Below are 23,960 nucleotides of genomic sequence, written 5' to 3'. Positions count from 1 at the left end.
AATGTTGGATCATTCAGCTCTACACTTCAGTAAATTGCAAGTACTTGTGCAGCACTCGATGTTTACCTGCACCAGTGAAGTCCACGTCCTCAAGGTTCTCAAGGATGTTGTCCAGTGTGGCCGAAAATCTCTTAAATGTGGAGGAGTCCATCATTTCTGTTAAACAAGTGTAAACAAATGAATCAATAAAATAGTTTTATTTAGTTTTAGTTTGAAAATGCATTAATATTATAAAGGAATTTCACAAACAACGTGGTAAAACAATACCCTCTAACGATTCGTATGCCTTCCTTTTTTTCTGTTTCTCCTTTTTCTTCAACTTTCTGGCAACTGAACAAAAAGAAAACAAAAAAAGCATTAGTCAGATTCTCGATAACAGCAACTACCCTCAAACATGGAATACTCAATAGAGAAAGACTTGGATAGAAATTCAGCTATCCAGGGCATCTGGCTGATCATGTTTCAAATGACCATAAATGAATCAGAATTTCCATTGCCTCACATCACAAAGAACAAAAAAAACACTTACAACATTTATGTATTTTATACTGGCCCACTGACAATACTATATCAAAATAAACAAAATGTTACCATCACTCATGTTTTGTGGTGAAGAGCCTTCACTTAAATCATCCGGGCTGCATTCACGGCGGCGGTTACCAGACCCCTGGCGAGCATTCTGAGGACCTCCTCGTCGCAGTTGCTCTCCAGAACCTCTCCTCTCTTCGTACTTCCACGTCTTGTTGTGATCTTTCTTGTGCCGTTTCCTCGCATCTGTAACAACAGAGAAAAGATAAGTCAGAATATTCACTAAACGAACTTAAATGGAATAATTTTAGGTACATTATTTTCCAGTTCAAGGATTAGTGCATGGTAAAGTAATATCCTCTCAATAGTGCAGACGTGTATGTACAAACATCGTGAATTGTTTTGGTTTATACTGACACTCATCATTGCCTTCATCTGAGTCCACCTCAGCGTACTTGGATCTCTTACTGATCATGTTGTGTTTTCGCTTGTTTGTTCCCTCATAAAGTGACATCTCTGTAAGCACAAGAGGTGAGTGAGTTTTCAGTGCAGAATCATCTACACTTGAAAAAAGGTCACAATCAGGAATGTTTTTATTCATTATTACTGAGACAGTGGTAAAAGTAGAGAAAAAAAGAGAAGCAGAATTGTGTAATAATCTAATAAACTAAGTAAATCATACCTCTGTCTGGTTTCTCAAAGGAAGACCACTTCCTGGATCTGGAACTCTGTGCATTCCTGCTTTCCTTAATGATCCTTTTTACCTCATCAATACTTAGTCTTTTAATCACAACAACAGGCTTAGTTCCTTTGTTTAAGTTCTCTAGTAATGACACTCTCTCCAGCCTGACATGGGGTTCATTCCAGTCCATTTTCAATTCATCTGGATGTTGGGAATCTTTACCTTTGCCATCCCGCTTTACTTTGGGAATCACAAAGTTCTTCAGACTTCCTGACTTGCCACTCAGCAGGTATGACGGGAACCCACCGGGTTTTGTCTCGAACAGCTGATGTTTGTTTCTATTTTGACAGCTAATGCTGCCATCCCTGCTTCTCTTCTCTTCCTTATTCTGGGCGTTGCTAAGGCTGGAATACTCCGCCCTCTGTCGACCATTGAGGTCAGTCGATTTTCTGCTTTTGTCTTGCTTCAATGTAGGGCTTTCAGGTTTCGTATGCCGGTCAGGAGAGCGTCTGTTGCAGTTTTCCCTTGATGTTTTGTGTTTCCTTTCCCTGTCTTTGTCTCTGTCCCTGTCTCTATCTCTATCTTTAACTCGATCTCTGTCCCTTTCTCTGTCTCGATCTCTAGTCTTATTTCGATCCTTGACTTTGTCTTCTCCGTGTCTGGAGTTGCACTCCACCCTGCTCATGGATTTTTGAATCTTATGTTGGTTGACATGGGGCCGGTGACTGTTGTGGTTCTTTTCCTCTCTGTGGTGTGAGTCTGAATGCCTGTCATGTTTGGTCTGTTTATCTGGTTGTCTATCATGTGAGTGTCCCTTTGCACTCTCAGTTTTACCATCATGTCTGTGTTTGGATTCGCGCCGTTTTTCCAGTTTGTGTTTAGGGGTTTCTGCTTGCCCATCTGAGCCAGAGTTCCTGGGGTTCTCAGTATGTTGTTTGATGATCACAGGCCTGTTTTCAACAACTTTATCCACTTTTCCATCATTCTTTGACTTTATAAGCTGTATGTGGTCCTCACATAACTGCGGTGCTTCCAAGACCACTACAGGCTGCCCTATCACTCTGCCAGCTTGCTGCAGATCAATACTGACCATCAAAGCAGGCCGACTGCCACCATTACTTGAGGCATTCGTCTTCTTGGGTGTCAAATTGCTGTCAGTGTTGGCCCCTTGTATGGTAGGCACGTCACTTGACTCAGCTCCGGATTCCTGAGGATACGAGTCCTGCTTACGTTTCTTCAGTGGCTTATCTACAGCAAAACAAAACATAGCTTAGATCAAACAAACGCAAGTCATGAAATAAATGTAAGAAGGCACAGGCCAAACAATACCTTTATCTTGGACCTCTTTAGACCACCTCTCTTTCTCACTGCCAGACTCGCGTTCCATTCTGTCAATCTCTGCAAGTGTGTCTATTTCAGCATCATCAAACACAACCCCACTGACGATCCCAGAGTCCCTGATAGTTGGCCGAACAGGAATCTGATGACAGTTTGCCTGTTCCTCGGCAACTAACTTGCATGACAACTCCCGGGCAGTCCTTGACAACTGATTATTATTATTCCTCAAATCAGTTTCATGGTCTGAATCAATATGTGTCCCAGGGTGAAGTTCTCCAGGTTGATCCATTTCTGAACTCTTCACACGTGACAGTTTTAAAGTCAACCTAGCAGAGTCTTTTGATGGGGAACTAACAATGCCATACAAGGCATTTTTGTCCATCTCTTCTTTACTCCTTTCTTTCTGCTTCTTTTTGCGGTCAGCAGAGGTGAAGAGCCGGTCAGGCGCTACAGCTAGTGGCACGTCAGGTGGAGGTGATTGCATGATAAGAGGGGGCCTGGCCCCTGCTAAAACACAAATACATTTTAAAAAAAGGTGAGTACCAGAGAATAAATCTTGACAAAGAATGAATTGTACAATGTTAGATTATTTTTGATCCAAAATATGAAGAAACATGAAGCAACTTGTTGCTAAGGCAGCATACTTTTTGCAGTCTCTTCACTCCCAGCAGGAGAACACACAGACTGTGGTGATCTAACGGGAAAAGGGGCAGCCCTCAAGGAGGGGTCATTCTCCTGTTAAAACACAAGACATTTATCAACACTTTTAACAGTCAGTACAGGCTGAGCTCCAGGTCATGACATTTTCATTGTCTGCATTACCTCATTTCCAAGTCTGTGAGCCATGTGCATGTAGTCCCCCTCTGAGCCTAGTCTCACATTATGATTTGATGAATTACTTGATAGTTGTCCAGAGACCTTGTTGTCATGGATATTCCTCACACTACCAGCAACTGAAACACAGAACGAAATCAAATATCCAGTTAAATTATTTGCACTGTCTCATATCCACCTGAGAGATAAGTTCTTACAGAGAGCTGTAGCTGTGTCAGGTTACAAACTTATCCTTTGCCATATGGATGTGTATTTAAGTCAATGTTCAATCTTCAATGTTAGTCCTCAAAATCAAATTTTTGTTATTTGCTGTTCCTAGCAGAGGTGTGACAGGCAGCTAATGATGAATCTTTGGTGATTTAAATTTATACCCACCTTGCTGTTGGTGTTGAGAATAATTGGGTGGATTGTACTGCATATAGTCTGCAGGACTCTGAGGGGTATAGGGACTAGGAATAGGGCTGTTTTGCTGGGGTACAAACCGAGTACCTGAGCCAGACTGTGGGGATGTAAAGCACCTGTGAAAGAGAAAAAAGGGAGACTTAGTAGAAGTATGGATATTTCCGCTTCTTCCCTTGAGTATGTTGGCACTGCCTTACCCAGAGGGGCTTTGAGGGACAGTGGTTTGCTGATAATTTGATCCTGGACTCCCATGCACCTGATTCTGAGAAATCTTATACTGTTGCATCATTGGCTGCTGCATTACACCTACAAGATAAAGACAAAAAAAATCTTCCATTAAGATCATACAAATAAGAAGCTGAACATACACAATTCTGCAGTGCCACAACACCCCTATGTACCAAGGGAACACAAACTCAGTAATATAAGTTTTTATATCTGAAAACATCTACACATCATCAGCTCAGGTTTAACAAAATTTTCAAAAGTGAAAGTGAAATGGAATAGCATTGCCTTTGTATCAAGAGTCTCCAGCTAAACCAAACACTATCTCAACAGCAATACCGGAAACCACTAATAAGCTACAGTCTTATATATCCTACCTTCTTTTTCGTCCATTAACAGTGCTACAGAGGTGCTGCCTCAACTCTATAATCAGGCTGTAGGCTGTAGTTAGCGGTGTTATTGTACTAGATTGCATTATCTTAACAGGTGTTTCTGCTACTTCGGTCCTCCTGTGTCATGTTTCTATAAACTGTAAATGGGTGCAAATGAAACATTAGAAATGGCAGCTTTCAATATAACGTTGTCTAATACAGCACCATCACTGCATGCAGCCACAAAAATGACAATGCAGTTGAATTAAGACCAGTTCAAACAAAAGCTGTATATCAAAAGCTTCACAATGATGGGATTTATTGCACAGTTAACATTATGGCTTGCTTTATCTGTTACATGTATACAAAATGAAATGGTGACCAAAATGTGTATTTGTAAAAAGTAAACAGAATTTCAGTCACATATACACTTTAGAGTATATTGAATTAGCAAGGTACAAGGTCATATACATCTTGTCAGACGACAAGTACACATGAAGCCTCACAGTATATGTTCCTTATACTGGCTAAAATGACCTAAATAGTGATGACAGCACCATGTTTTGTTCTGTACTTCAAGAGATTCATGCAATAGCGTTAATAAGATAACCTTGATTATACATATTTTTTAAAAACTGTATGGTATGGAGTGTGTGGTTGCCTGTGATTTATATTCATCTTGCAGATGCCAGCACCTCTAACTCTGCTGTACACACTGTGTACAAATAATGATTCAGTATGAAACGTGTGTATGTCCACAATTACTTGTAATTGTGAAGCTTCTCATGAGAAAATGGGAAGGCTTTAAAAGAACAAAGGTTAAAAGATTGATATAGAACTGTTTATGCCAAATGTGATAGTGATATCACTGATGATACCAAAAACTGACACAAGCTCAGGTATTAGTTAATTAGTTACAGAACAAACCAAGAGTTCAACCAGGAAGAGAGAGTGTATTGAGTTCTGCTGAGTCAAAAGTATGGTTCAGTGTCTCCTCCTTACCACCCCAAACCTTGTACTGGGTTGACATACTTTTGTCCCTGAATATTTTGGGGTTCCTGGACAGCAGAGTTTGTAGAAGCATTGGCATGTCACCCTCGGGTTCATCATTCCCCAAGTTGTCCTTCAGCTCTCTGGAAAGCAAGCAAACGTATAATCCACAGTGATAACACAGCCCACTGGCCTTAATGCATTTTTGACTAGTGCACTGACTTCATGATTCTGACAGCACAGAGCTTGACCTGACCCATCTGGTAAAGCAGTGGCTGCAATATGATGAGTGAAACACCAAACCTGACACCTCACAGTTAAAGCTAAAAATGAAACAACACTTTATAAAGCATTTCGACTTACACTGCTGACAGAAAACTCAACTGAAGATTCTATTTTTTTTTAATTCAAAGATAATTTTGGAGTTAGCACACCTTCAAAGCTACTGTGGTAGCTAAGTGCAAGCCTTTCTCTCTCAAACTTTATTTCTCTCAAAAAACTTTCAGCGAGGTGTGAAAGATGGGTGAGTGGTACTTACATGTGTTCGGTGGAGACCTGCTTAAGGCTTTGTGCCAGCTGAGTCACCAGATTTTCATCTCGACACAACAGAAGGCTGCCAACCTCTTCGGAGATCCTTCCATTGTAGAGCAGACTCTTAGCAGTGGTGGCGGGGAGAGGAGAAGGCAAGGGCAGCTGGTTCAACACTAAAGCGATGATGAAAAGAGAAGTTAGGTGGGGTGGAAAATGAAAGGATAAGAATAAACATAGAATAAAACCATTTTGGGAAGAGATTAATATGTGAGTATATGTGCATATTAGGATTTTAAGTTTGATAACATCCAACTGGCCTGCTCTATATAGCAGCTATATGCAATGTTTCTAAACAATGTACATGTATGTTAACTCTTGCTTGATATTTTTTCTTTACTTTTGATGAAATAAACAGATCCATTCCTGAAGGCCTTAGCATAATTACAAACTCATGCATGACAAAATGTGAAATATGCTTTTCATCAAAAAGCCTTAAAATATGGCAACATCACAATGAAGAGAGATCAAGTTACCTATTTATTAAATCTACTTTTACAATTTCATGCAATCCAGTGCAACAGTTCTACAATAAATCACGTTTTTGTGAAATGTATAACGTTCCATTGTTTTAACAGCTATTTGTTTTTCTTTTATCAAAACTGCTTTGGGGTCCCTGGGCCTACAGATTTCCATCTTTATAATTATAAGCCACTTCACCTCAGTCTGCCTTGAAATCACCAGTAGTGAGAAGCATCACAATTACCAGTATTTAACTCCTGGAATAACTACACACCCAGTCGATTTCACCCTGCTTGGCAGTCAGGTATTCGTTAGCTTTGCCACATCTTGGTTTGAATGTTACAGTTTAGGCTGTGTGAACTGCATTAGAAAGATGATGTTTCACTTACAGTCTGTCAGGCTAGCAATTCCAGCAAGAGTAGTGATGGGAACATGAGGCATATCACCATTCATGCTGAAGATGAGGTCAAGAGGTCGTGTCAATGCACAGGCTGCTCAATATCACCAATCTCTTCCTATTCCTCACATCTCCAAAAATGCTGCAGAGACAAAAAGCGGCAACAATCAGTCTTACACTACGTTCACCATCATGGGATCATTGGAAGTCATTATGTACAGTACTATTCCTGTTAACATTAAGAAATGGCCAAGTGCTTTCTTTGAAACTACAGTGTGCATCTTCTGTGTCAACACATGAGTGTCCATAATATACTGCCAAAATGACTGCATCTCTGACACAGACAGTATATACCGGCAAGTAGCAAGTCTGGGCATGTCTGTATAAGTTATTGATTTATATCAGCTTCTGGTGTCTAGACCATCTTGCTTCCTGTCTCACAATACACACATTCAGTGTGTGCATTGTTAGCTGTTATATTTCATCCCGCTCATGTCCAATATTCACTTACCGCAGAAATATAACTTACAGGGTGAGATCTATGACACAATAATTAGGAAGTTAAAACAATTCTGTCTCCCTTTCTCTGTGTCTCTCTAAGTGACACATAACGCCAAACGTCACTTTGTCAGAGTTTAGCATATTCATTTTCACAGTTGAAACCTATCAAACAAAATCCAACGTGTAAACAGTGTAAACAATCTTGTAGTATGGCTGTCTGAAATTCTTTCTTTTGTTAACAATGTCAGGTAACGTTAAGGTTTCCGGGGCTGCCAAGCCTTGTAACAGTGGCATTAGCTCAACTTAGCACCAGATATGACTGTATTATTACTCAGTTACTACTATTTTTGCGACGTGCACACTTGCTAAGAACACGACGGGAATAACGACGTCTGTGAAAGTGACTTAAATTCAACTCGGGGTTAGCCGGCTAGCAACAACTGGAGATGTGGCTAACGTATGTTAGCTAACTAGCAAGGTACATCTGTAACTTGCCTGAGCTAGCATCACCGGGAGTGCATCAAACCCAGTTAGCCGTGGGCTGCCTACTCTGTGTAGCTCTTTTTTCTCACACAGGTCGTGTATAGGTTTAGATTTCCACCTCACACTTACTATGGCCTTCATCGACGCATCTCTAGCTCAAAAAGTGGACCTCGGACTTGCCTAAGGAAGCGTAACCCCGACCCGACGCCAGGGAGGCAGGGGTACAAAGCAAAGACCCCATCACAAATCAGAATTATCCCTTTGGCTGATCCCGTTTACGTTTCGTCACGGCTGCCTGATGTGTCTGCCAAAGCGGAAACACTCAGGAAGGTAAACAGTTTGTCTGAAAAGAGACTGTTATTGTTGAATCTGGCTTATTTACCTCTGAATGTGATGAGAAAGAGAAGTGGTTCTGGTGGAGGAGGAGGTGGTGGTGAAGGAGGGGGAGGAGCAGGAGTAGGATGGCAGCTGGAGCTGGAGAAGAGTCTCTAGCTCCCTCTCCGTCCCACCGTTCAAACAGCTCCTCTGAGTAAAATGCTAACACAGCGGCAGTGATTCCCGTCTGGAGGACTCGGGGATTTTCTTCTTTCTTGCGGGTAACATATCTACTGGGAGATTAAGAGCATCATCTTAAACTGGCCCCATCAAATGCCAAGAGCGGAGAAAAAACGGAGAGGTTATGTTTATAACCCCCCCATCCCTCTCTCTCTCTCTTTCTAAATGCCGACCGGAAGCACCGGTTAAAATAATAGCTCCCTAAACCAATGACTGAATCCCAAATCATCAGCCATTGAAAAGAGAGCCTAATCGGATGGTGTTTTCCCATGTTTTTTTTTTCAGTGATACGTTCTATGCATTGAAATAAATAAGAAATCCTGTGAAGTCTTCTTCAGGTTTTCCATCACATTGATCTGGAGCTTTAAAATCATTGGCCAGCAGAACTAAACATCCACTCTTTCTCACATTATGCTGCATTTCATTCACAAAAAAAAGAAGAAGTTCAGGTACAGGTTGTTTTATATTTTTTTGATCGGATGTCATTCACTTTCTCTTTTCAGCTGCCAGCTCAGACGTCATGTATTCAGTGATCACAACAAACACATGAACAACGAGTCAGTCAGCTGACTGCTTTAAAGCTGCGAGAGTCTCCTCCTCTGGGGTTTTCTCACAACTTTTCAGGAATGTAGGATTGTACAAACATGTAAGCCAGTTGAAAACATTAACTAATCCATAGCATCTAATAGCCCAAATGTGTAAACCTACTCAGGTGAAGCACTAAATTGCAGTTTGACACAAACCAAGGCTGACTCAATTTTATATACAGCTTTTGGTCTCCCTCTTGTGGAGAAAAATAAAATGTTTCTGCAGACTAAAGCAAACTTTTTTCTTGCCCGCCTTACAGTCTACAAGTATGGGTGTGTTCTTGTCCAGTTTATCCTTTTCAGACGGATTAAATTGCACTTGGATTTTTCCATCTGAGGAAAATATCTGTGCAACACAATAGTTCAGGCCTGAGGCAACGGCTTGAATGATGAAAACAAACATTCAGTAAGAGCTATTATATGTGATTTAGAATTAGCTGCTGGCTTTCTACAATACACCATTAAACATTTACTCTGCATGATGTAAATATTATGTAACAAATACATTTAGCTCAACATGAGTCAAAGGATGATCTTTATTATTCAAGAGCAAACACAGTTACTGCCATGTGAATCCTGTCTGCAACTAAATCTTGTGCTTTCAGGACTTCCTGTACGCTACAGTCACACAGTTTACTGAGTCACCTGGATGCTCGCTCGATATCCTTTTCTGCACTAAAATGAGGTGTCAAAATTCATTACTTGTGCTAAACACACTCTAAAAATGCTTTTGCCAAGTTTATTTTATTCCACACCAACTTTATAAGGTATATTGACACTACAACAAATCAGCAGTAAAAAATCTCTACATATGCACAAACAAAATTTCAAAATTGCCTGTAGAGTGAAGGCTTGGCAATGATCAATATCACGATAAGTGCTGTTTTTGAAATATTTTTTCTTATTTTTCCCCCTCAAAGAAATATTCTAAATATGACGTGTCAGTAAAGTCCTTGCCATTGAGAGTGCACATACATCTATTTATTTTATTTTTAGCTTTCTTTTACACCATCATTTTGATATCAAAGGCCAAAACCTTTTTTTAAATCCCATAATTCATCATCTTGGACTGCTTCTGTCTTTCAGTCTTTCAGAAGAGAACAACTCCAATGTTGGAAGGCCAAACTGCTGTAGCTATTTGAAAAGGATAGTATTTACATTATTATCACTATTTATTTACCTATATGACGCAACCGTATTTCCAAGGCACCTAGTTAGGCATTTTAGATTAAAACTGTTATTGAACTTCCTTGATTGGGATATTTATGAATAACAATACACACACACACACACACACTCTAAAATAAACAAGCCAGCAGCTGACTCTTGAAGTTTCACGAGTGCACAATAGTGTTCAGCTCAGGACCGCGGGGTTTCACGGTAATTACTCTGCTTCAATGGGTTTAACCATGAGCCTCGAACCCGTGACGGTCATGAGGGTTTTCTGACCTTCTCTGTTCTCTGCCACTCTTCAGGCAAGATATTTGAGGAGTGAAATAACACAGAGCTCCGAGGACCCAGTCTTTCTGAGAAGGCATCCCAACCAGAGGAACTGTTCTCTGCAATCTAATTATCCAATTTGGTAAGATGCTGGTTTATTTGTCTTGACTAGGCAAGTTTTTTTCTAGCGGTAGCCCTTGCTGGCATAGAATATTTAGTATGGCGCAAAGAGCAGAGCAATTTTCCAAATGGTCTGATTTTACCTGTTCATACAGGATTTAAATCGATACTATCAGTGTACTACCTGTAGCACTGATTTATACATTACTGCTACTGCAACAGGCGATGCTGTCCCGTTAGGGTGACTTGGCTATGTCGCAGAGAAGAGCAGATCTATTAAACAGGCCTTTAATCGATAGGCTTCTGTTCCGATTGGTTTACTGTGCCTATTACAAGCTGTTGATTTGTATTTTTTAAACTCACATTGCACATATGTTACATCATTCTGCAGCTTGAGTCCAGTTGTAACAAAATTAAATGGTTAAAAGGCCATGGTTATGCATTTTCAGAGCGAAATGAACTTTATACGAATGCGCAAATGCTGCAAAATCCTACTCATTATCTATCGTGTGTCACTAAAAAAGTCAATGACACAACTCCAGTCGATATTTCAGCGTCAACATTTAACCAAAATATACCCAGAAAAGTTTTTTTTTCCCGATGAAAGACGCTGAGATCTGAGCAGTGGGTGGAGGAAGTAGTTTTGTATTTATGGTTGTGATTTTTAGGGCTGTATAAATATCTTTTAATGGTGTGAAACAACAGTGTGACACACTTTCATAACATTCCAACTTTCCTATTCACTTATCTTATTTATCTTTAACGTGGTGGTTAAGCGTGTAAAGACTGAATGTGTGCTGCATTTAGTTATTGATTACCATATCTATGCATTCTGGTATGGGAATAATGTTGAGTGCTGTTGTTGACAAGCCATATTTAATGCTTAGTACATTTGACTGGTTAGGGAGCTGACATTGTCACATTTTACTTTCTGGGGTTATAAAGTGATTTTCTGTTGACTTTCAGCTGGATGCGGTGCAATCGCACAGACGGGATGCCTCGTGGAGACTTTAACATTTATTTTGCCAGCAGCCGGCGAGGATACGTCAGAGCTGAGGAGTACGTCTTTTGGTTTTATTTTGAAATCAGGGATCAATGCCGTGGTTGTGCCTTAGATCCTTTCTGTATTCTGACATAGGTCTTCCTTAATCTAACAATTGTCTCTATGAATCATGCTGTGCACCACAGGGCAGTGGGCATAGTTCTGCTGGTGGTCATCCTGGCAGCTCTCCTCATCCTGGGGTGCTGGTACTTCAAGAAGAGGAGTGGCTACAAAATAATCAGGGTGAGACCATCATAATTACTCGGATAAAATATTAACTTTCACACTTTATGCTGAAAGTGTTGATTTCTCTCTATTATTCTAGCTAATAAAATCAAGTGTTCAGTGTTTCTTCAAAATTCCATACACGCTCTAAAGGCATTTCCAAACTTGATTTAATTGGGCAATCAATTTTTGTAGTGTGGCTTATTCATTTAAAAATGGAAATGCTTGTCTAATCTGATTTACAACCTCTTTGAAAGATCTGTGTTGCATTTCTATATTTTTCTCCCTTTCCCCCCACAATTTATCACCTTGTCTTCATTTCTTGATGTTTTCCCACAATTCCTTGCACATCTTTCTCTCCTTTGCAGAACCCCAGATCAGGGTCTCCAGGTTACACAGGAGGCCAGTACTCAGAGGCAGGACCTTCAGCAGACAACAAAATGGCTCTAACTGACTTTGGCAGCTTTCGACCTGTGGTGAGAAATAGGAATTTACCTCATGACTGAGTTTGCTGGCTTGTCATTGTATGTCCCTTTTCTGAAGCAAAGAATCTTTAATGTCCAGAAAAAGATTGATAAGAACAATTTCTACAGCTGGACTTGAAGGATTAAAAAAAATGACCAGTTAACTGGTGAGCAGTCTTAATTAAATTCTGTAAAACCTGAGCTCCACAACACAGAGTGCTTGTTTAGTACAAAGCCTTGTGGCTCTGAACACAGTGTTAAACACGTGAAGCTGATGCAATGGATGCCTGGAGGGGAGATTATTATGTCACCAGACTAGGGGTAGGTATTAAAAATGTTTCATTCCCAAGGGAAGTACATGTATCCTTGTGTGTGGGAACAGTATCAGATCAGCAGCCTCTCATATGAGATGGAGTCAGAGAAGCACAATGTCCTTTAACAATTCAGATCCTTTTCTACTGCTGCAGTTACAAGATTACCAAGAGAAAAGAGTATCAGTACATCAGTCAGTAATGTCAATAAATATGACCACTTCAGAGTGTGACTTTTTCTTTAATTAGTGGTTTCATTTGAATACATTTGTTCCACTCCAGGTTCCTAATGCTCCTCCAGCCTACGAAAAGATTTCTTCAGGACCGCTGCCTCCTCCCTATTCCCCCTAAAGGACTTCTGGTGAAGATGGACGAGATGTCTGAAGAAGAAAGAAAAATACTGGCGAAAAAACTCTGAACTTCATCTTCTGTCTAATACATAATCTGATATCACTGTAGATATGGTTCTTCATAACTAAATATACCAATAGGTGAAAGTATTGTAATCCTCACTTTGTAAAATTTTGCACATGAACAGACACAATGTATATACTTTAGGCTGTTTCAATAAACAATAAAAATGATTTCACAAGAGTCTGTCTGTAAGGAAGAAGCTCAAACACACTTGTCAGGGACAGTCGCATTGTTTATTTTCATGCAGTAACGTCCACATTTGTTCAATGAAAATGTACCTAGTAAATATTTTTGAAAAATCTATGTGGTAAAAATAAATAAATGTAACTTCAAAACATTTTATATGGGCTCAAACATGTAGTACAAATTCATCTATTAGTTTATTTATATTTCTAAAAAGGTAAAATGTAGTTTTCAGTTACTAGTTTAAAAAAAAAAAAAAAAGACAATGTGACAGACTTTCGATACAGACAGTTGTATTGTTCAAACTGACAGATAACGAAGAGACAGTTGCGCCAATGAAGAGCATCCCAATTATTACTTCTTAAGCAGTATTCAATAACACTGAAAAATATTACAAAAGCTAGAGTTGAAATTTATTTTATCTACCCACCCTTTCTAGTGATTTGTCATAACAGTTGTCACTACTGGCCATGAAGTAGAAAAAAAGGAAAGTTAAGAGTCTATAACATTCATCTGAGAGAAGCTTCAACAGTTTTCTCTTGAGAAACCCATTTCAGTATACATTTCTAGGATGTCTCAGAATACAATTTACCTATAAGATGACCTAACCAGAGGGTATAAACTACTGAATCCTAAATGTAAGTTATGAGTCAAGCTACAGTTGGAAAGCAGTTCTTTAGCTAAACCCAAGATTACTACAAGCAATAGATATGAACCCTGCCAAAAGTAAGCAGATGAAAAGTGGTGTCTGAGTCATCACAAAGCTGGCACAGTCTCAGTTAATTGGTGCACTTTCTGTCTGTCTGAGAAGGCTGTAAAGAGGAATCATGTGTGTGTGGTGCTCCAGTGGAACTGTTGTGGGAAACCAACAGTGCATCCATTGGTTTGGGACAGGCAGTCAGCTCTGCTGGATTAACCTGGCACTGAACTGTGCTCAAAACAGCACCGTCAGGACTAATGAGAAGCTTGGATGTTACATTGGTATGCATACCTAATGATGAGGTCTGCAGACAGTGCTTTCTAAGTGCTTGATTGGTCAGAAGGACAGGTGGATGGATGCTGTTGTTTGTCTTGAGTGACGTAATTGGTTGAGCTGGGGTGATCAGTGCAGCGCTGTTGGAAGAAGGTGAAGTTACCACAGGTGTCGTTTCAAAAGTGCTGACAACACTTCCAATTGGTGTTACCGTAGCAATAGGCAACGTCTGCACCCTAGACACTGCACTAACAATTGGTGGGACAGCTACTGTTGGCAATACTTGTGTCCGTGTGCTAGCAAGCACTGGTTGCATGACTGCATGCACTGTTTTTTTGATTGACATATTGTCTAGTCCCGTGGGCACCAAAGCCTGTGATAGAGCAGTGGGGGGTGCTGTAATTCCAACTGACGTCTGCTGGGGCTGTATGACTGGGCCTGGGGTTGTCAATGAAACCACCTGCTTAGCAGAAACAGAAGAATGTAAAGCTGGTGTGCCTGCTACCACAGGAACTGCAGCAGAAGTGAGGGTTGTGGGATCTGATGGGCTGGGTAAAACAGACAAGGATGAATGAGGTGATGATAATCTGGGCAAGGGGTATGCTACTGCAGGCGAAATGGTGGATGAACATTCAGCTCTTGTGGGTGCACCAGCAGCTAGCCTGATTGTGGCCAGCGCTGACCCTAGAGCAGGGGCACTGGTTACCACTGGCGTAACTAAGGCTGGTACAGTACCTAACCTTGGTGGGGAGGAAACCAGAGTAGGTGTACCTACAGGAGGCGAGGCAAAATTACCAGCGTGTGTGGCTATCAATCTAGGCAGAGCAGACACCGCATTTGTTTTACTAGGTAACACAGCTGAGCCCAGGCCAGGTGTTCCTTTTAGTTGCACTGGTGTGACACTGGGAGAGGTTGTTAACAACGATGGGCCAACAGCAGATGTGCATGCTACAAAGGGAGTGCTTACGCCTGGCAGTTTAGGCAGCCTGGCCGGGGACTGGGGTAAAACTGGTTCTTGAGGGGCTACAGTGACATGGCTTGCACCTTGGGGAGATACTGATGCCCCAGCACTGCTAGCACTGACAGTAGGCACTTGTTGTGGTGCAGCGCTAGAGATGATAAGGACATGGCTGCCTGGCCCCAAACCCTGCGGAGGGACTACAAAACGTGCATTGTTAAGGAGGATCTGTGTTCCAGCAGCAAGAGGTGTAGAGGTGTTGATGACTATCCTCTGCTGGATTGTGCCAGCAGCAGAGGTGGCAAACTGAGTACTGGTGGTTGTTGCTGAGGAGATGGATGCTTGGATTTTATTGACAGCAGGCTGAGGTGTAGAAGGGGAAAAAGTGGTTTCCTTGCCAGTGCTGCTTTGGATATTTGAAGACTGGTGGACAGGAGTGGGTGTAGAGTTTTGGGCTGGGCTAGTGGTAGTGGTTACCTCAACAGGAAACTTGCTGGACAATATATTTGGAGGTATACCAAGGTCCTTCTTGATCTCATTTTCTGAAGTCTGAGTGGCAGCAGTGAATGTGGATGTTGAAGAGCCTGGGTGGGAGGTCATGGTGAACGAAGGGACACCCCGGAGTTGAGAGCTGGTGGTCAGAGAAGCGTGAGATGCAAGCTGGTCAGAAGAGCTTGTGTTGGTGTGATCTGAACTTGTAACCAGGACCAGTCCAGTGGTGGTGGCTGATGGACGGCCTGTATCTGAGACTGACACCAGTGTGCTCTTGGAAGGAGAACGTGACAGGGCACCGATGGTCTCTCCAATGGTTGTCGTCTTCCCTGACAACTGGAAATGAACCCCTGGAGATAGAAAGAAAAAATATTCTGTTCAGTAGCCCAACATTGATAGTGAGGCTACATTTAGGGTATGAGTCTATTAAACTAAAATACTGTGGTAACCAAAACCAAAAAAAAGAACAGATTCACACTCCTCCAACTATATCATGAAGTCTAGATATACAAAATGATGCAACAAAATTTACAGTCTAACACAAGCCACTGATTCCAATGACACCAAACCAACTCACCTGAGGGCAGAGTGATGCTCTTGACCTTCGACAATGTTTCTGAGTTGATGTTGCCAACACACTGGCTCGGACTTAATCCCATCTTTAGGGTCTGACTTGATAATGAAGTGGTCAGCAGCTGTCCACTAGGCCCTGCTGCTACTGCATGCTTTGGAATGTTTCCTAAAGAAGTGGTGGATGATGTTGCTGTAGGTTGGCTGATGAACATGACTCTTGAAGCAGGAAGTGATTTTGTGGAAGAGGGTGTACCTTTCGATAAGGTTACATTTGAAGCAGAAGAAGAAGAGGGAGAAACCAGGATGAATTTAGTAAGTTGGGAAGTCTCCTCTGTACTTGCCCGTTTCACACCTGTCTTGCTGATGAACTCTGCTTTTTTGAGAACTTGGGGAACTCCACAACTACTCAGTGATGGGACAACAACAGTGTTTTTTACTAATGAAGTTTGAAAATGAGAACCAGCGGCAGTCATTTGTGTTTTCTGACCAATTTTTGTTGCAACTGTAGAACCAGCTGAGTTGTTGGAGCCTTGACCACAGACAACACTTGAGCTTGCAGTCTCGTTTCCAGGGTTTGTAACAGGGATGCTACCTGTGAGTGCAGTGAGCATGGGAGTTGTGACCTTGGAAGGGGACTTTAATACTGAAGAAACCTGCTTCTGAGAATGGGTCACTGACATATTTGTTGCCGATGGAAGGGTGCAAGGGGAAGTCTGAGAGGGAGCAGAGGGAGCAGAAGGAGAAAGAGTTTGTGACGTCTTGGATACAAGGAAAGCTTTAAACTGAGGTGAAATAGTGATGACTGGATTGGCTGGCAAAGAACCAAGCACATTCTGATCTGAGGATGTCTGGACTTTGACGATGCCTGTGTTACCTCCTCTAGTTGTTACCAGGATGGATTGTGAGTCACGAATACACACAGTCTTAAGCTCCTGTTTAGGGTCTGTAGATTTAATAAGCTCAGTAGAAACTGCACGAGAAGGCGTTGCGATGGGTGAGGGATTTGGCATGACACCTTGTGTTGTGCTAACTTGGGGACTGCAGATTTGTGCCCCCTTGAATCCTGCTGTTTTCATGGCTCCCTGTTGCAAGTGAGGGGAAACAGAACGAGAAGTGGTCCTGGCATCTTTTAGGGGAGCCACTTGTTGAACAGGGATTTTGTTTTCAGGAATGGCAAATCCAGGCACATTGGTGGACATACATAAGGGGGTGGCCACTTTAGAAACTGGGACCTGACCGCCCTTAGACTGTTGTTGATGTAACAAAGACACCCTTTCTTCAGATTTGTTGATGAGAAGGTTAGACGGCAGAATCACCACTTGCTGCATGGTTTTCTCCCCAATATTTTGGTCCACAACAGGATGAACAGAGATTTTGACTGGGCTGCTGCTGTCTGACCTTACAATTTGACCTAGCCTCTCAGGTACCTTGTACAACATTTGGACAGGATTTTTTGGTACAGTCTGGGTTGGTTTGTCCTGCTGTGATTCATAAAGAGCTGCCGTCACTGAGGCCATTCCTGGCTGTCTTAGTACTTCTGTCTGTTGTAGTCTGCATACCTGCCCTTGTTGTGAGTTTTGCTGGGATCTTGTTGGAGAAATTTGTGCTTTTGAAAGTTTTGTGGTAGCCACTCCAGAGGTAGGCGGGCAGACCAAAGAAGCTTTGCTCTCTCTATCTATGTTACTGACCTCTGGATAATCAGCAGGCCGTTTCATTAAGGTCACTTTGTTTCCCACACTCTTAGCCAGCAGGGTGGGGATGGGCGTGTAGCCCTTAGGTAGGCCAGTGGTGGGATGGAGAATTGGTGGTCTGGGTGAAGACTGGGCTAAAAGCCTTGATGTCCATGCTGCATTTGAATCCCTGGAGTGATTTGATGAGATCAGTTCAGATCTAGACTGTGGCCCAGAGTCAGCAGTTGAAGTATCATTACTGCTTCCAGTCTGAACTCTTGGCAGCAGACTGACACCTTTTTCTGCACTGGCCAGAGGGTGTTTTAGGTTGTTGGGAGGTACATGGGTCACCTGAGTCTCCATTCTTTCTCCAGTTGTCTCAGCCACAAACTCCCTGGTGCTTGCTGAAAACGTAAGAGATGTCATTAGGGATTCACTGATCAATTAGACATCTATACAGGTTCAACAGACATTCATTTAAATTTTTGTAGGAAACTTAATAGCTTTAAAATGTGTCATTTAACTGCACTGCAGCTTTTAAGACAGAAAAATAGATGTACATAATTACAATAGCCAAAATTCAAAATTTAGATCTAGTATAATTACTTTACCTCCACTCCAAAGGCCTCTAGGAACGATGTGTTCCAGGTCTTCCTCCTCTGATCTTCTATAATGATCCGAGAGTAAACACGCCTCCTTCCCCAAACCCTTCTCTTCATCATTATCTGATGATGATGACGATGAAGAAATACACTCCTCACGCACAAAGTTATTGTACTCTGGGTGCTTCTTGAAATCATCAGACTCCTTCTTTAAACGAAGCCTATAATAAATAAATAGAAGAGCAAGGATTTGTCTCCATCCCTACCATGATGATATGATGCCAAGAGCTAATTGTGGTCAGTTAGGCTCAAACTTCACAAGAATATTATCATTGTTATTATCAAGACAAAGCTTTAACGTGGAAGTTTGATCCAATTATCACTGAAATGTCAAAGTTGTACCTGTTCCTTTGAAAGGCTTTAACAAGTTTGGGCTCCCAAGGTGATAGCTCATTCAGTAGTCTGATTAGTGTGCTGTGAAGGTCTTTAACCGCTTCTCTCCTATAATACCACCGACCCTGTCAGTTAAATATGCAAAGGAAACCTTAGTAAAGATACCAACATTAAAATGTGAGAAAACGTGTGAAAGCTTTGTCTTCTCCACCAAATTCATGAGGCATGGGAGTAAGTCCTATTGACAGAACTATTATTATAACCTACCAATCTCTTTTTGGTGCTTTCCAGGTCATCAAGCTCATCTTCTGTCTTACTGATCAGCTCTCGCAACTCCTCAAGATTGGTGCATACCAACTACAGTGGAGAAAAAAAAACGATTATGAAAAATCTAAAATAGTTGTAAAATATTTTAATTAATACAGCATTAAAAATACACTGCTAAAACAATAAGGGTGTATATTTTAGAATGAGCATGACTACCTTAAATGAAGGCTCAACTGAAGGTTCATCTTTAATTTTCTTTGATGATTCAAGCTTTTTTCCTGTTAACATGAAAACAAGTATAGTCATCAACTTGTCATTGTTGAAATAATAAACCAAATAATAAATCAGATTAAGAAAATATCCCATATGCATTGTGGCTATGAATGAACACTTACTAATGAGCTTGATGCAATACCAGAACAAACTATTGGATTAACATCAACATTGACAGTTTTCTCACCTGTTTTATGTTTTTTCTTCTTGTCTTTTTTTTTGATCGTTGTGGCAACTCTCCGCAGTGCAGACTTGGCAGCCTCAGCTGGGGACAGTCTCATCCTGTCCACGTGCTGCAGCTGCTTGTGCTCTCCTTTCACCCTGGGCAGCTGTTCCCTCCCTCGCTTTTTCTTCCGCCTTTTTTTTTTAGTCCAGATTTTGTCATTCATCCTCTCTTCACTTGAGTTTTGAGCACTCTCTGATGACAACTGTGTTGCTTGCCCTGAAGTGCCACAGCAGGAGCAGTGCTCCTCAGATTTAGTATTACTAGTTTTGCTGTTACAGCATTTCAAACAAGGTCTTTGGTCTCCCTGACTGACACTTCCTCCTTCCATTTTGAGTCCCACCAATTTGGTTGGAGAAGCATGACTCACTGAGCGAGCAGGTGACCTGCCTGTGTAGCTGTGCTCCCCTACACTCAAACAAGGCTCTTGTGTCTCTGCTTTAATGGTGCGCATTGAGCCCAATGACAAGCCCTGCTCCTGTTTTAATGTGAGTCGCCTTGATCGATGCACTCGAGTCTCTTCCTTCAAATTCATTTCCACATCTCTTCCTCTGACAGGACTAGTGTGTGAAAGGGATAAGAAATTAGTGCCTATTTTTAAGTTCAATTTAGAGTCAACACGGGAGTCTCCATCAGATGATCCTGATTCAGATCCCTCCTCCTTCTTCAGTGACCATGACTTAAACCCTTTTTTATCTTCATCTCCATCCCAATCTTCCCCTTTGAAAACCCCAAGTGTCCTTGCTCTCTCATTCTCACAATCATCAGACTCTCCTGTGTCCATGGAGTCTCCATAACACCTCCTGTCACTTTTAACCACCTCATCCTTCATTCCATCTGACTCATCACCCTCTATCCCAGGCTCTATTTCAACCTTTTTGACCCATACAGAGGGGAAAGGGAATGCTGGAGGTGTGCTGGGGCTCTGGCAGTAGATTCTCAGGTCTGCCCCACAGAAATGTGGGAAGTGTATATAGGCATTCTCCTTGCTGTCATAGCCCAAAATAGACTCCCTACATTCATGGATGGGTTGGGACAGCAGAGCATCCTGTACGTCTTTCTGTGTCTCATACACATGATCACACAGACCCTTCAGAAGCCATACTCGCTGGTAAAATGGCAGCAAGTGAAATGGTTTCTCCTCCAAAGGACTCACCTCCCCAAGGACGCCGAAAAACTGGTGGCAGAGTCCCAGCTGCTCAGCCCGACCTGGCTGATCATGGGAAGCACCAACAGCTCGATACCAGCTCATGACCCGCTGCCTGAGCTCTGATTCCCAGCGGCGGTAAGGCAGGGCAGGCCTGCGGTTCAGAGTGGCCCTCCGCTGTGGTGGGGACAGTAGGGAAGACATTATTTTGGAGAGGAGTAGGCTGCAGCGGGGCATCAGCAAACAACGCTCCAGCTCAAAAAATATAATCTCTGGGAGGTTAAGGGCAGTCTGAGCCAGGCAGAGGAAGTGCCCTATAGCAGGGAGTTCCCAAAGCGTGTCCACAGTGTGGGGGAAAGCTTGTGACAGCAAAGTTTGCTCCCACTCTTCAACCTCTTTGGCTGACATTTCCTCTGCTTCTTTCTTCTCAAGCTCACGTTGCCTGAAAAGTCAAAACGTGTGGATTTATGGTGGGTTTACTTTTGCACTGAATTTGAATACATTTCTTACAATAATATTTCCAAAAAATTCAATAACATCAACTTTTAATCTTTTCTCTCAAATATTCACTCACCTCTTCTCGTCCTTGGCCCTCTGTTGTTCTTCCAGCCGTAGGGTCTGGACCATGACAGACTCATGCCCACCAACAGTGATGGTAGCCAAGCTACGGGGTGCCAGTCTCCTCCTTGTTGAGGTGCCCCCTGAACTTCGTTCCTCCTCTGCACCAAAACGCCCTTTAGATGTCACTGCTAAGGTTGTCTTCTCGCGCAGCGTCCTAGTTTGATAGATAAAGGGGAAAACTGAAGAGTCAATATGGTTAAAGTTGTTTGATAGTAGCTATCAAGACTGTTAGAAGTAAACAAATAGAATCTCTATACCACTGATGCAATCTAACATACAAACAATTGCTAAAAATCCATAGAAACGTACACCACTGTTTTTCAATAGCAGAATGATTGAGATCATAGTGTTCTGGTGAACAGACTTACGTTCTCTCATTACTACTAATAATAAATATGCTTATTTTTGTGAGATAACCTTGCCAAAAAAAAACAAATGCTCAGCAACAATGGCTTATGATCCCATGACACAGAAATCATCCTTTGGGATCTCTATAACTGCAGGTGTATAATGGTTTTTAACATTTGCCAGCTAAGTAATTTGTAATGACACTATGCTTACCTGGATAGCAATGTAAGCTTCTGCTCCAGCATGATTTCCAGCTTTTGGGCTTGTTTGGATATCCAGTGGTCCACCCCATGGTAACGATAACAGTTCTCCAACATCAACCTGAAGTCTGCAACAAACTCTGTTATGGTGTCATACTCTTGACTGATGAACTTCTCCTCTATTCTCCGCAAGCACATTGACTGCCTCAGCTGTGCCTGACCCCAACCCCGGACTCCTCCAATGCCATGCTGGACCTCCTGGTGGCCGATGGGATGGAGGAAAGGGCTGGTGATCCCTTTGTGCTTGTCTAAGAGAAAGCCAGTGAATATCCTATAAGCTTGCTGGACCTCATAGTTCATGTCCTCCTCAAAACTATGGTTGTTGGTTGAAATGCAGACCTCGGGCAGAGAAAGGTCACTGTTAGAAAACTCTGACATGCCATCATTGCTAAGTCCAAGACGGTCACCCTCAGCAGTAACATCTTCACTGTCACCAGTACAGTGTAATGCAACCATAGCCTCAACTTCACATGTGCCATTACTGAGCTCATCCTCAGTGACGACCAGGTCAGTGTCTTCTGTGCTGCTGTTGACCCATTTGGACTGTGAAGACATGATGTCTGAACTGGACTGCTGGGCAGCTGGATCTTGATCAGTCACAGTCGGGTTGTTGTTGTGGAAAAAAGGTTGGCTACAAGCTACTGTGATTTGGTTTGTTACATCTTCCTGGTCCATGGTGCAGGAACCTGAAGAGGGTAACAGGTGTCACCTTAAGCGAACTTTACTGTTGTAAACAATACTCCAACATAGTTTTGATGCAACGAAAATCTAGACCAACACAAATGAACAGTGCATACTAAGAATTTATACTGCGATTTTCATTGCGAAGTCCAAAATAAATTACAGAAAGGAGGTGGTGTGTTCATAACTAACGTTGACGTTCCTGAGATTGCTAGTCTAAATTGGCTGACATTATAATTCCTGTCATGGCAGGTGTTCACATTATCACAGCCACATGGTGAAACAGCTGAATGTTTACCTCGTGTGGCTGCGTCTGAATTACTAGCACTTGCTAGTCTTTGCAAACTTTTCCTTTTCCCTGGATCATTGGCTAGCTAGCTTCAAGTTAGCTATTAGCCAGCTAGCTAACGGTAGTTAAAACAACAATAAGTAAACAAAGTTTGTTCTGCTTGCGTATAGAGAGATCTACAGTGCATCCCCTTAACACATCCAGTCTCCTGATCACGTGGAAAATTAGACCAAAACAAACTGACCAGGGGTTGAGCTTGGTGGGTTAAACAACATACCTCGATGTTTTCAGTGCTGCTCCAGAAATGCACCAGGCAGACGGTTTTTAGCAAGCTTAGCAGCCACGACAGCTAGGTTAGCTTGCTATTGTCTCCAATCTGGGGCCTGCAGTTGCTGCGTTCGCTGTCCATACTGAAAATGCTGTAGCAATTAAACGTCCAGCAGATAAAACGTTATGCGAACATCTCATGTCGTCAGAGCAACGAGTCATGTCAGTGACAGCAAGATAGCTAAAGGAACATTAGCCCGGAGCAGCGCTGGCTGATTGTACACAATGCACAACAGTTCATTATCACTAGCCAGCCAGCTAAACCGCTAGGTTTGCGACTTGACAGCGACTTTATGACAAGTTAAAAAATACTAGGTACACTTAAGAGACAAATGTGCACCATGTGTCAAATTTCTAATGAACCCTATGGGGTTTAGAAAAGGCTATAACCGACAGCTCTGTCTGGCTTGCTTGAAGACTACAGTACCGTTCACTTCACTTCCACCCTGCGTGCATCCAATACAAATATGCGCAGCATGCTCTGACGTAGCTAGCTGGTCTTGTGTCACACAAAACAGTTACTTGGATTTGGAGCAAATGCTTACACGCTCTCACTTCACCCTGGATTATTAACCTTATTGAGATTGTGTCATCAATTGTCACTGAAAGAGGAGTATCCAGAGGCAGCTGTCATTCATTAAAAAATAAAACTGCACATTATCAACAAGGCTGCAATGCTCAGCAGGAGTCAACAGCACTTGACCGTAAACTCTCATCCATA

General features: G+C 42.1%; 3 protein-coding genes across 8 annotated transcripts in view; 1 reads left to right on the top strand and 2 right to left on the bottom strand.

Annotated features, from left to right (window-relative positions):
* Positions 1-8,507, bottom strand: part of LOC124051300 (nipped-B-like protein B) — a 19,728-nt gene extending 11,221 nt beyond the window's left edge. Inside the window, exons 1-14 of one of the 6 annotated variants that reach the window (XM_046374541.1) lie at positions 8,184-8,507; positions 6,810-6,959; positions 5,909-6,074; positions 5,383-5,513; positions 3,982-4,090; positions 3,758-3,900; positions 3,371-3,501; positions 3,193-3,283; positions 2,540-3,055; positions 1,211-2,458; positions 946-1,044; positions 592-774; positions 268-330; positions 67-156 (exon numbers count right to left, since the gene is read on the bottom strand). In XM_046374541.1, the coding sequence (XP_046230497.1) occupies positions 67-156; positions 268-330; positions 592-774; positions 946-1,044; positions 1,211-2,458; positions 2,540-3,055; positions 3,193-3,283; positions 3,371-3,501; positions 3,758-3,900; positions 3,982-4,090; positions 5,383-5,513; positions 5,909-6,074; positions 6,810-6,873 (3,034 nt within the window). In that variant the 5' untranslated portion in view covers positions 6,874-6,959; positions 8,184-8,507. Of the gene's footprint in view, positions 1-66; positions 157-267; positions 331-591; positions 775-945; positions 1,045-1,210; positions 2,459-2,539; positions 3,056-3,192; positions 3,284-3,370; positions 3,502-3,757; positions 3,901-3,981; positions 4,091-5,382; positions 5,514-5,908; positions 6,075-6,809; positions 6,960-7,930; positions 8,068-8,183 lie in introns of those variants that run through there. The other 5 variants (XM_046374543.1, XM_046374546.1, XM_046374544.1 and 2 more) reach the window with 5 other exon arrangements.
* Positions 8,004-13,453, top strand: mlana (melan-A). Its single transcript, XM_046374548.1, has 6 exons — positions 8,004-8,131; positions 10,419-10,525; positions 11,470-11,562; positions 11,692-11,788; positions 12,139-12,246; positions 12,828-13,453. The coding sequence occupies exons 3-6, from the start codon at positions 11,474-11,476 to the stop codon at positions 12,894-12,896; spliced, it is 363 nt and encodes a 120-aa protein (XP_046230504.1). The 5' UTR covers positions 8,004-8,131; positions 10,419-10,525; positions 11,470-11,473; the 3' UTR covers positions 12,897-13,453.
* Positions 13,176-23,960, bottom strand: LOC124051302 (uncharacterized protein KIAA2026). The gene is made up of 10 exons (XM_046374547.1): positions 23,190-23,960; positions 21,896-22,628; positions 21,288-21,488; positions 19,531-21,155; positions 19,287-19,348; positions 19,071-19,160; positions 18,813-18,928; positions 18,420-18,631; positions 16,143-18,212; positions 13,176-15,915 (listed from the first exon to the last, which is right to left on the bottom strand). The coding sequence occupies exons 2-10, from the start codon at positions 22,615-22,617 to the stop codon at positions 13,922-13,924; spliced, it is 7,092 nt and encodes a 2,363-aa protein (XP_046230503.1). The 5' UTR covers positions 22,618-22,628; positions 23,190-23,960; the 3' UTR covers positions 13,176-13,921.

This window comes from Scatophagus argus, chromosome 20 (genome assembly GCF_020382885.2).
Source record: "Scatophagus argus isolate fScaArg1 chromosome 20, fScaArg1.pri, whole genome shotgun sequence".
Taxonomy (NCBI): domain Eukaryota; kingdom Metazoa; phylum Chordata; class Actinopteri; family Scatophagidae; genus Scatophagus; species Scatophagus argus.
This window is presented reverse-complemented; position numbering and strand designations above follow the sequence as displayed.